This window comes from Anolis sagrei, chromosome X (assembly GCF_037176765.1).
Source record: "Anolis sagrei isolate rAnoSag1 chromosome X, rAnoSag1.mat, whole genome shotgun sequence".
Taxonomy (NCBI): Eukaryota; Metazoa; Chordata; class Lepidosauria; order Squamata; family Dactyloidae; genus Anolis; species Anolis sagrei.
In genome coordinates, this window is record NC_090034.1 from 16,841,294 (window position 1) to 16,853,832 (window position 12,539).

Below are 12,539 nucleotides of genomic sequence, written 5' to 3' on the forward strand. Positions count from 1 at the left end.
TGGACGCCCAAACATCTGGAGGGCCACAGTTTGAGGATGCCTGGTCTAAAGCATCTCTCTGTTCTGAGAGTCTAATAGTCTCTGTCTAGACTGAAAATCCAATGGAGTCTGAGATCTAAAATGGAATCTGAGTCCTGAACAGTCCCAGTCTGCAGCCCCACACAAAACAAAGAGTTAAGGAACACTGCATACCAATACACACATATACAATTCAGTAAGCAATCTGAATTATATACAAACAAATAACCAGTGGAGGCTTCAAGAAGGTTGCTATTTCCAACTACCAGTAATCTGTTTACTCTGTATGTTTTGGTGATGTTACTTGGAAACTGCCCTGAGTCCCCTTCGGGGAGATAGAGCAGTATATAAATAAAGTTTAATTAATTGATTGATTGATTGATTGATTATTAATCTAAGTTTAGCATCTAAACATGGAAGCACTATTCTTTTGTTACCCTTTCACCATCGACAATCATAATGCTGTGATCCCACTTCAATTGAGATGGTTGCATCCTATGGAAACCTGGGACTGGCAGTTTAGGAAGGCCTGCTTAGAATTCTGCACTGGAGAGCTCTAGTATAACAATAATGATGATGATTATTATTATTATTACTTCTTGCCTGCCTCTTCTAATGTTTAAGTGGAATCTCTCTTCCTGCCATTTGATTCCATTGCTATCTCCTAGTCTCTGGAGCACCAGGGGAAAAAAAGCTTCATCTAAAATACGACATACTTTCAAATATTTAAATGTAGCTCTCATGCCAGCTCTTAAAGTTTGCTTCTCCACGTGACGACATACCCATTTATAGAGCATGGTTTCCAGAAATTTTACAATTTTGGTCACACTCTTCCAGACACATTCCAGTTGGTTCTAACCTTATATTTCTCTGTGTTGAAACAAATGTCATTTTGGGACCATCTCTTTTGTCTGCTAAGGTAATTTTGAATTCTGATCCTGTCCTTTTGTTTCCACAAGGAGGTGAGGAAGCATATTGTATTTTTTCAATTGTAAGATGCCATCGATTAAAAGACGCACCCTAATTTCAGTACCACCACCAACAAAAAGACATATAGATCTACAATTCTGACTCACACCATCTTTGGAGATGTTTATATAGGAAATAAGTGAGTCTCAGAATGGAAGAAATCGAGTATTATTTACCTTCCTTATGTCCTGATATTCAGTTCAAGATTATCCCTTTCCCAAGATGTCCAGTGCCCCATTAAGAAAAATTGGATCTGAGTTCATAACGATTTTTGCGTGGTTGCATCATCTTGTTGTTTTGTCTGAAGAAGTGCAAACTTGTGGCAATAATGCTAGAAGCATGCAAGAAAATCTACTCACTTGAGCAGTTCATTGAAGCTCAGCCAACCTTCTCTTTTGCCATCAGATGTGACCATCAGTTTGGTTTTCAGGTCATGATTCTCAGCTGTGACGGAGTCCACCACAGGTGCCAATGCATCCGTGGTGATTATACATTTGGCCTTGGACATATGGAGTCTGTATTGGATGTCTTTTGCTGTTAATTGGGTCGTACCAGGCATAACAGTGATTCCTACAAGAGCAATGATCATATTTGTGTGGTTAATGCAGATGCACCATTACTCCTGGAGATCTAGTCAGCCATTTATTGTTGATCATCACTTTCTTTTGGTCCTTGAAGAAATGTAGAGCCTGGCCAGTCATTTTCATGTTTCAGCTCAAATTTTAGAAATGTTTCTTTTCTTGGACTATGACAGCCGACACTCTGGAAATTGTGCTCAAGAGCCACTTTTGAATCATAGAGTTGGAATAGACCTCATGGGCCATGCAGTCCAACCCCCTGCCAAGAAGCAAGAAAATAGCATTCCAAGCACCCCCGACAGATGGCCATCCAGCCTCTGTTTAAAAGCCTCCAAAGAAGGAGCCTCCACCACACTCAGGGGCAGAGAGTTCCACTGCTGAACAGCTCTCACAGTCAGGATGTTCTTCCTAATGTTCAGATGGAATCTCCTTTCCTATAATTTGAAACTATTGTTCTGCATCCTAGAATCGTAGATTTATAGAATCATAGGGTTGGAAGAGACTCATGGGCCATGCAGTCCAACCCCCTGCCAAGAAGCAGGAAAATAGCATTCAAAGTACCCCGACAGATGGCCATCCGGCCTCTGTTTAAAAGCCTCCATAGAAGGAGCCTCCACCACACTCAGAGGCAGAGAGTTCCACTGCTGAACAGCTCTCTCTTACAGTCAGAAATTTTTTACTAATGTTCAGGTGGAATCTCCTTTTCTGTAGTTTGAAGCTATTGTTCTGTGTCCTAGTCTCCAGGGCAGCAGAAAACAAGCTTGCTCTGTCTTCCCTATGACTTTCCCTTACATATTTATACATGGCCCTCATATCTCCTCTCAGCCTTCTCTTCTGCAGACTAAACATGCCCAGCTCTTTAAGCTGCTCCTCATAGGGCTTGTCCTCCAAACACTTGATCCTTGAGTCACCCTCCTCTGGATACATTCCAGCTTGTCAACATTTCCCTTAAATTGTGGTGCTCAGAACTGGACATAGTGTGATTCCAGGTAAAGTGGTCTGACCAAGGCAGAATAGAGGGATAGCATGACTTCTCTGGATCTAGACACTAGACTCCTATTCATGCAGGTTAAAATCCCATTGGTTTTTTAAAGCTACAGCATCACATTCCTGGCTCGTCTTCATCTTCTTGTCCACAAGAACTCCCAAGATCATTCTAACACATACTGCTATTGAGTCAGGCATCACCCATTCTGTATCTTTAAATTTAATTTTTTCTGCCTAAGTGGAGTGTCTTGCATTTGTCCCTGTTGAACTTCATTTTGTTAGTTTTGGCCCATCTCTCTAAACTTCGACTAAAGCACTTTCCTAGTCTAATCATCATCTAATTTTCACAATATTTATATTAACCTGTCCTTATGCAAGCCACGGTCACCAACCACCATTCAGGAATCCGGGGTAGAATGGCCAAAACCCTGTCTCCCTTCTGGAGGCCACATCGGTCCGAGAGTACATTGGCCAATTTCCTGGATAAAAGTCCCAGCTCCTCAAAGCTCCACCTCACTTCACCTCCTCTTCCATTGATCCACCATAGTGCTGGGTTGGAAGGTCTCTTCCCATCCTAAAAAAATGAGAAAGAGGAAAGGAAGCATGGTTTTATTTTGTTTAGAGCTAGTACAGAGTTCATGCCACCATCCTCTTCCAACTACATTTATATCTGAGGGCCCATCTACACAGGCCACATAGGAAGTGAATGGACTCTGTAGTGTTCACATGACTTTCATGGTCCATTTGCCTTAATGCATCCTTATCCCACAATTTAGAATAGGTGCACAATGCCTCAAGCTTCCCTGAATCTCCACAGTTCACCTGTGTTTTGGGCCAGAGTTAAAAGTTGGACCAGTTCCTATTTGGAAGCAGCTGCAGCTGGAATATGCCTTTAAGGATAAAGGTCATCTCTGTGTTTGACACTCATGTCTATTTGTTGTTCTATCCCTCCAACTAATTTCCAACTTACGACAACTGTAAGACGGAACTATCGTGGTTCTCTCTTGGCATGATTTGTTTAGATCTCCCCTAAAAGATGACCAGATTGAGCATTCTTCTGTTGGTGACATCTTCCCTGTTTGGACATCTTCTGGATTTCGGACTTTTTTACCTGTGAGCTGGAGGTGGCATGGATTGAATCTGCAAAGTTCTGCATGCTCACCATTGCCCAGTCACTGAGATATGCATGGCTTAGCACAGCAAGTTAAACTACTAAGCTGCAGAAAATACTGCCAATCGAAAGGTTGGCAGTTCAAGCCTGGGTCAGGGTAAGCGCCCACCATCAGTCCCAGCTTCTGCTCACCTAGCAGATCCAAAACAGAAATGTGAGTAGATAAATAGGTACCGCTTTAAAGCGGGGAGGTAATAAAAGGCGCCCATAAGGACATGCCGATGACTTGATCAAGACGTCTACAGGGGACAAAACTTCTTGCCATGAAAGATGGAGCAACAGCACCCTGTCCCCCGTAGCCAAAGTCGAGCACAGCCTCCAGATGCCGGAAATGGAAAAAGACGGGAAAAGCCTTCACCTCTGTTTCTGAATTGTCTGTCCTTGTTAATTGTATAATGACACTGAATGTTTGCCGTATAGGTGTTCTGTAATCTGCCCTGAGTCACATCAGGGAGATAGAGTGGAATATAAATAAAGTATATTATTATTAACTGTAGCCCCCGATGGTGCACCAGGTTAAACTGCTGAGCTGCTGAACTTGCTGACTGAAAGGTCAGTGGTTCGAATACAGGGAGCGGGGTGAGCTCCCACTGTTAGCCACAGCTTCTGCCAACCTAGCAGTTTGAAAACATGCAAATGTGAGTAGATCAATAGGTAACAACGCTTCATGCAGTCATGCTGGCCACATGACCTTGGGGGTGTCTATGGACAATGCTGGCTCTTCTGCTTAGAAATGGGCAGAAGTCGTGTCCCCCCAGAATTGGACACGACTAGACTTAATGTCAGAGGAAACCTTTACCTTTACTTATTATTATCACAGAAAAAGGAACATGTATTTATCTTCAACAGTCAGCTATCTCACTTAGGATTGTCTACTTTAACTGGCAATCATGCTCTAGCATCTTGGGGAGAGTAATTTCTACCAAAATGATCAGGTAGCAGATGATGTCAAACACCAAGGACTGCTGGATTTCTAAATAATCAGCCAACCAATCAAGCTTGACAAGCCTAGAGGAAAACTTTGGAAGGATCTGAAGTTTTTTCCCCCCAGAATATTTACCTAGAAATTTCATAATTACCAAGCTGATTCCAAATCACATTGTGACTGTCTGGACCTATGTGTTTACATTGGCTATCACTGCTCTCTCTCTCTCTCTCTCTCTCTCTCTCTCTCTCTCTCTCTGTCCATTTTGTATATAATGGCCTTTCAGAAGGAAAGAGAAGACCATATGTGTTTTTTAGAAATAAGGAAAATAATTTCACCTTTTCAAGTTGTGACCATTTATCCAGTACATCATTTGCAAAGTTAAAATATTCAGGGATCGGCTGCTTTCCTTGTCTTACGGCTTCGTATTGTGCAAAAATGGGAGAGCTAAGAAACCTGGGATGTCCGTGAAAGGGCTGATGTGGCCCTCGAAGTATCCAGCAGAACTTGAAAATGTGAGATTTTGCTAATGTCTTCATGGTAGAAAAATAAAGTCTTGCAACAACATTAGTAAATCCAGACCTTTGGGATTGTAAACTGCAAGAAAAGTATAGCAGACAAGTCAGTGATTAAAACTGCAGGAATATCAATGCTTTTACTGCTACTGCAACTAATACAGAGATGTAGGGGCATTCAGAGTTCTTGATACATTTATTGTCTTGATGCAACTTTTTTGTCATGCATGGGACTCTTGCAGAAGAAGAAGGTGGTCTGCACCATGATAAGAGGGCATTATATCCACTACCATAGGAGCCGCAGTGGTGCATGGTTTAAACCCTTGTGCTGGCTGAACTGTTGACCTGAAAGTTGGTGGTTTGAATCCACTAGAGCAGTGTTTCTCAACCTGGGGGTTGGGACACCTAGGGGGGTCGCGAGGGGGTGTCAGAACTACAACTCCCAAATATCCCGTCTATTTTCCCCAAACTCCACAAATGTTAACATTTGGGCATATTGATGTTTCGTGCCAAGTTTGGTCCAGATCCATCATTGCTTGAGTCCACAGTGTTCTCTGGATGTAGGTGAACTATAGCTCCAAAACTCAAGGTCAATGCCCACCAAACCCTTCCAGTATTTTCTGTTGGTCATGGGAGTTCTGTGTGCCAAGTTTTGCCTAATTCCATCGTTGCTGGGGTTCAAAATGCTCTTAGATTGCAGGTGAACTATAAATCCCAGAAACTACAACTCCCAAATGACAAAATCAACACAACAGTATTTGGGTGTATCAGGTATTTGTGCCAAATTTGGTCCAGTAAATGAAAATACATCCTGCATATCAGATATTTACATTATGATTCATAACAGTAGAAAAATTTCAGTTATGAAGTAGCAAAGGAAATAATTTTATGGTTGGGGGTCACCACAACATGAGGAACTGTATTAAGGGATCATGGCATTAGGAAGGTTGAGAACCACTGCACTAGACGGAATAAGTTCCCATCTGTCAGCCCCAGCTTCCCAGGCGGGTACATGAGAGAAGCCTCCCACTGTATGGTAACACATCCTGGCGACCCCTGGCCAATGTCCTTGCAGACGGCCAATTCTCTCACACCAGAAGCGACTTTCTCAAGTCACTTCTGACATGATAAAAAAAAATCTACTACCATGTCAGATTACTACAATATGCCATAGAAGCACATAAACCCTAATTAGAAAAATGCATGGAGCTAATAACCCAACCATAAGATCCCATTCGCAGACAACACAGAATGCCAGGCAAAACATATTTTAAAAGTCTTTGTACTAATGGAGAGCACTGGTGAAATTTAAATACCTGAAGATTTCTATTCTTTCTCCTTCCCGGTGAAGATTAAATACGAAGGATCCAAGATGCCAACTACGAAAGGTGTTGGCTGTGCTTTAGGGGATAAAAATGTTGGACTGAGATTTGGAAATCCAGGTTCTAGTTCACGTTCAGTAATGAAGCTCAGCCTGACCTATCTCACAGGGCTATCATGGTTTATATGCTTTAGGCTAGTCAGGCTGATAAAGACTTGCCTAAGCCAATTGGCAGACACAAGATTTAGACCAACCCTTCTCCCTGTCGCTTTCTCTCTCCAACTTCCAGGTTGTATCCCTCCTTTAGATACTATGAATGATAAAGGGAAGATATATCGGGGCAAAACTTAGCAGGATTTATTTTCTCTCTGTATCTATTGCCTTGTTCTCTCTACTTACTCTAAATCTCATCACCAGGTTGACATCACATCACCTAATGTACATCTATTTATGAAACATCAATCTGTCATCTCCTTTTGAAATCTAGTCCAGCCTGTTCTCTTACAGTCTGTCACCCTGAATATGAATGTAGAATTTGAATAATTTGAGAGAATGTGGAAACTCTATAATCCATCAAGGAAACAGAAACAAGGAAATGGGCTTCATCACGCACCTTGAGTTCTTGACTACACTAGTTGGCAAATGCTGGGAGCCTCATCAGATGGCTTAAGACTGCATTTCTCAACCTGCGGGTTGCGAGGAGGTGCCAGAGGGGTCGCCAAAGGCCATCAGAAAACACAGTATTTTTTGTTGGTCATGGGGGTTCTGTGTGGGAGGTTTGGCCCAATTCTATCATTGGTGGGGTTCAGAATGCTCTTTGATTGTAGGTGAACTATAAATCCCAGCAACTAAAACTCCCAAATGTCAAGGTCTATTTTCCCCAAACTCCACCAGTGTTCACATTTGGGCATATTGAGAATCCGGGCCAAGTTTGGTCCAGATCCATCATTGTTTGAGTCCACAGTGCTCTCTGTATGTAGGTGAACTACAACTTCAAAATTCAAGGTCAATGCTCACCAAACCCTTCCAGTATTTTCTGTCGGTCATGGAAGTTCTGTGTGCCAAGATTGGTTCAATTCCATCGTTGGTGGAGTTCAGAATGCTCTTTGATTGTAGGGGAACTATAAATCTCAGCAACTACAACTCCCAAATGACAAAATCAATTTCACCCAAAACCTCATCAGTATTCAAATTTGGGTGTATTGGGTATTGAGCCAAATTTGGTCCAGTGAATGAAAATTCATCCTATTGTCGAAGACCTCACAACCTCTGAGGATGCTTGCCATAGATGCAGGCGAAACGTCAGGAGAGAATGCTTCTAGAACATGGCCATATAGCTCCCAAAAAACCTACAGCAACCCAAAATTCATCCTGCATATCAGATATTTACATTACAATTCTTAACAGTACCAAAATTACAGTTATGAAGTAGCAACAAAATAATGTTAAAGTTGGGGGTCACCACAATATGAGGAAGTGTATTAAGGGATCACAGCATTAAGAGGCTTGAGAACCACTGGCTTAAGAGAAAATTGTATTTTGATCTGACTGCACTCTCAGTTGTTGCAATTGAATGAGAAACCAATGTTCACCTGTTCATGGTACTGACCTGCAAGATGCGTTAGTTAGGAAGCTTGGCCAGTGACTTCCAGGGACAGCGTCTTCATTAGATCCGTGGCTTCAGGAATACATGACAATGATCATTTGGAGAAAATTAAACCTACTGAGTATATCTTCTGATTTTGGTATGTGCTTCAATGGTAAAAAAAAATAAATGTTTGGTACAGTTCAAAGTATACACTGGGGCAAGCTACTAAATGACAGCATCATCTAATAATTGACATGTTCAGTAGAATGTGAGAGTACATTGACCTTCAGCACTTGTTGTTTGTTCCTTTTCGCCCACATTTTAGGAGGGAAATGTATACAAGACAAACATTAAGGATGTTAAGGAAACATTTAGTAGTTTCAGAGATGAAAAAAACTCCATGTCCCTAGTCCTTCAACTCTAAATACGAATAACTTGATGTGTCCATGAAAACTCTACATTTTAGGTGGACAGCAAATCACAAAAATACTGCAGATTGAATATCATGTCTCTGAGATGCTTTGGACCAGAAGTGTTTTGGATTTTGGGATATTTGCATGGTATCCAAGTCTAAACACCTTCTACATATAGCCTGAAGGTAATTGTAATATTTTAATAACATTGTGTATGAAATATGGTTTACATGCATTGAACCATCAGAAAGTCAAAATGTCTTTTTCTAATCACCCAAGAGAGACAAAGTTCATGTGAGGTCTATTGAGTAAAACTAGTTTCTTCCAGTTCCTTCCCCAATTCCAGCCATAGCTGAACTTTGGTTACATTCTGCAGAATAGCACAACTGGAAGAATTAATTTGTTGTTGGTGAGTGGAACGTAGGTATTAGGCAAGCCCCACTGAAAAATGACTAGGACCTGTTTGTCTGCATAAAAGGTCTGGGTTCCTTAAATATGCTGCATTGTTACAGAGAGCAATGTAAGTTCAGGACATAGGAGGAGGATCTAACTTTCTCTTTGTAGAGACTGGAATATTATGTTACTCTCTCTCCTTATGTCAGTGGTTCCCAACCTTTTGTCCTCCAGGTGTTTTGGACCTCAACTCCCAGAAATACCAGTCATATTCCCAATGGTTAGGAACTGTGGGAGCTGAAGTCCAAAACACCTGGAGGACCAAAGGTTGGGAACCATGGCCTTATGAAGACAAGGAGAAAACCTGGCCTAGGATATGGAAGCCGGCGTTTTGAGCCATTTGATGCTGAATGAGGTTCAATGAGGGATGGCAAGTGCCTTGTGTTCGATGTGTGTCAATGCCCCACCTTCTCATCTTCTAGGAGCTCTTCTAGCATCACTTTGGAGAAGTCGATGGATGACCTTCCCTAAGTTAAAACTGCTGGAACACTTGATCACTCAGTAGTGGAATAGTAGTTATTTGTGGGGAAGAGGGTGAGAATGAGGCTAGGGCCATTGATAGCAGAAGATGGGTCAGAGAAATGAGGCCTGCCATTTGTGATGTTCGGATGGCTTTCAAACATATTGTATACTTTTGATGCTTCTGTGGCTGGAGACATCAACTGAATATTGATTAAGTGGTTGCATGGAAGACTGATCAGAAGGAAGACTGGTAATCAATTATGATGCCACATCATATCATCAGCAGCAGCATAGGTGATCCCTCGTGGCCCAAGTATGACTGCCTTCGAAGTGTAGAATCTAGGTGGTGGGTCTGTAAGTGACTGTAGAGGCCTATCCACATGATAGGGGAAAGGTAAAAGATAAAACCTTTAGAATATCTTATGGTTCTGATTAGAAGCATGAATATCCAGGGGTTTACAGACGACTGTACAGCAGTTCTAGAGAACCCTCTAATGGTCTTACTCGTAATAGCAGAAAGAATGTATGGAGCTAAGTAGCCACTAACACTGCTTTGTTGACAGTTGGATACAAAATTGGCATTTCTAAGCTGCTCCATGCAGACGGGACCAAATTGGGAGGGATAGCCAATGCTCCAGAAGACAGGAGCAGAATTCAAAATGATCCGAACAGATTTGAGAGATGATGGGGCAAAACTACCAAAATGAAGTTCAATATAGACAAAGGCAAGATACTCCACTTAGGAAGAAAAAGTGAAATGCAAAGATACAGAATGGGGGATGATGCTTGGCTTGACAACCGGACATGTGAAAAAGATCTTGGAGTCCTCGTGGAGAGGAAGGTGGACATGAGCCAACGACGTCATGCAGCACTACAAAATCCAATGGGATTCTGGCCTTTATAAACAAGAACATAGTGTCTAGATCATGCAACCCTTCTATTCTGCCTTGGTCAGACCACACCTGGAATCACACTGTGTCCAATTCTGGGCACTGCGATTTCAGGGAGACATTGACAAGGTGGAATGTGTCCAGAGGAGGGCGACTAAAATGATCAAGGGTCTGGAGAATAAGCCCTATGAGGAGCAGCTTAAAGAGCTGTGCAAGTTTAGCCTGCAGAAGAGAAGGCTGAGAGAAGACATGATGAGGGCCATGTATCAAGGTGTGAGGGGAAGTCATAGGGAGGAGGGTGCAAACTTGTTTTCTGCAGCCCTGGAGAGTAGGATGCAGAACAATGACTTCAAACTACAGAAAAGGGGATTCCACCTGAACATTAGGAAGAACTTTCTGACTGCGAGAGCTGTTCAGCAGTGGAACTCTCTGCCCCGGAGTGTGGTGGAGGCTCCTTCTTTGGAGGCTTTTAAACAGAGGCTAGGTGGCTATCTGTCAGGGGTTCTTGGAATGCAATTTTCCTGCTTTTTGGCAAAATGGGGTTGGACTGGATGGCCCACCAGGTCTCTTCCAACTCTTATGATTCTAAGTATCAGTCCTTTTGGGGGGAAACCTGAAAAACTGTTAGGAATGAGCTTTCCTTTTGCAGAGCAGAGAAGCATGCCCCAATCTCATGGGGCTTCTCTGAACTGAACAAAGCAGGCTGTTTCTGTTTGCAAGCTTTGAAGAGTTAACTAATGCCTTTTACATTTAAGTATGCATGACAAGCCTACATCCTAACTAGCTAAGGATAAAGGGAAGAGTTTCATTTTTAACTCACCAGCTCCTTAATGGAGAAGCAAAGTATAGATGAAGTACTGGAGAAGAAGGAGTCCGAAAGAGACTGAAAAGAGGGGAGGCTTTCTACAACTGATTTCAAGAACTGCCCAGGATCACATGGTCTAATTACCATACCTGGATACACAAAAAGGTATATCTTAGATAGGAGAGCAAAGGGGGAGGTCATAGAGAAGAAAAGAGGTATCACACGTAGCACATTCTTTCTATCTAAACTCCAATTGCTCTAGCCCATGCATGGACAAACTTCAGCTCTCTCCAGATGTTTTGGACTTCAGCTCCCGCAATTCCTAACAGCCTCAGGCCCTTTCCTTTTCCCCCTCAGCCGCTTAAGCGGCTGAGGGGGGAAAGGAAGGGGCCTGAGGCTGTTAGGAATTGCGGGAGCTGAAGTCCAAAACATCTGGAGAGAGCTGAAGTTTACCCATGCCTTTTCATAGAAGACAGAGCTATAACTTGGACTCTCCTCACTCCCATAGAAAGAAGCTTCTCCTACTTCTTTGCAACTTTCTGGACATCCTCATGCAAAAGAGAAAACAGGAGAATCGAACAAGCAGTTGTTTTTGAAAAAGAGACTAAGAAAAACTAAGATAAAGGACTTTATCACAGGAAGATAGCAAACTTGCATTGAAGCAGGGCCTTTAGTGAACATTCCTATCACATGAATTGATGTGCAATTCATTATCTGTCTATCCACTATAAACCCAATCCTTGCTATGGATGGGAAAACCCATCCATAGCCCCTGATCTCAGCTTAGGACCTTATCATAAAGGAGAAAACTCTTTCGAAGCATGTAAAAATCAGTTGGTGAGTGTGTTAACTGAAAAAAATGCAAAGCACAAAGCTGATTGGTTGGGATATGCCCAGGATGCTAGCTGAGCCTGGGAATTTTGGCAACAGTTACATGTTTAGGTCTTCTGTACAAGCTCCTGTACAGAAGACCTAAACATGTAACTGTTGCCAAAATTCCCAGGCTCAGCTAGCATCCTGGGCGTATCCCAACCAATCAGCTTAATATATACAATTTAATATATTTTTGTATATATTAGTATATATATTCACATCATCCTAGACCCAGCTCCGATTCTGTTTTCAGCCATGATATAGTTTGTACGATATTGGTGTATTCTGTTATGTTTTATTTGATTGATTTGAAAACTTTTGTTTTAATCTGCAATTTTTGGGCTTGTTCCCATATAAGCCTCCCCGAGTCCCCTTGGGGAGATGGTGGCGGGGTATAAAAATAAAGTTGTTGTTGTTGTTGTTGTTGTTGTTATTATTATTATTATTATTATTATTGTATTTCTGCTTCTGAGCTGCTGGAAGATCCTTCACATGGACACTCAAGGAACATTTTAATCTCTCTCAAAGGACATTGTGTTAAGTCAATGCAACTGTTCACCTGACTGTCTAT

The 12,539-nt window shown here is 42.1% G+C and overlaps 1 protein-coding gene across 1 annotated transcript; it reads right to left on the reverse strand.

Annotated features, from left to right (window-relative positions):
- Positions 1–1,342: 1,342 nt before the first annotated feature.
- On the reverse strand, positions 1,343–5,776 carry LOC137097882 (acyl-coenzyme A synthetase ACSM4, mitochondrial-like). The gene is made up of 3 exons (XM_067473229.1): positions 4,987–5,776; positions 2,916–3,126; positions 1,343–1,557 (listed from the first exon to the last, which is right to left on the reverse strand). The coding sequence occupies exons 1-3, from the start codon at positions 5,185–5,187 to the stop codon at positions 1,343–1,345; spliced, it is 627 nt and encodes a 208-aa protein (XP_067329330.1). The 5' UTR covers positions 5,188–5,776.
- Positions 5,777–12,539: the final 6,763 nt, after the last annotated feature.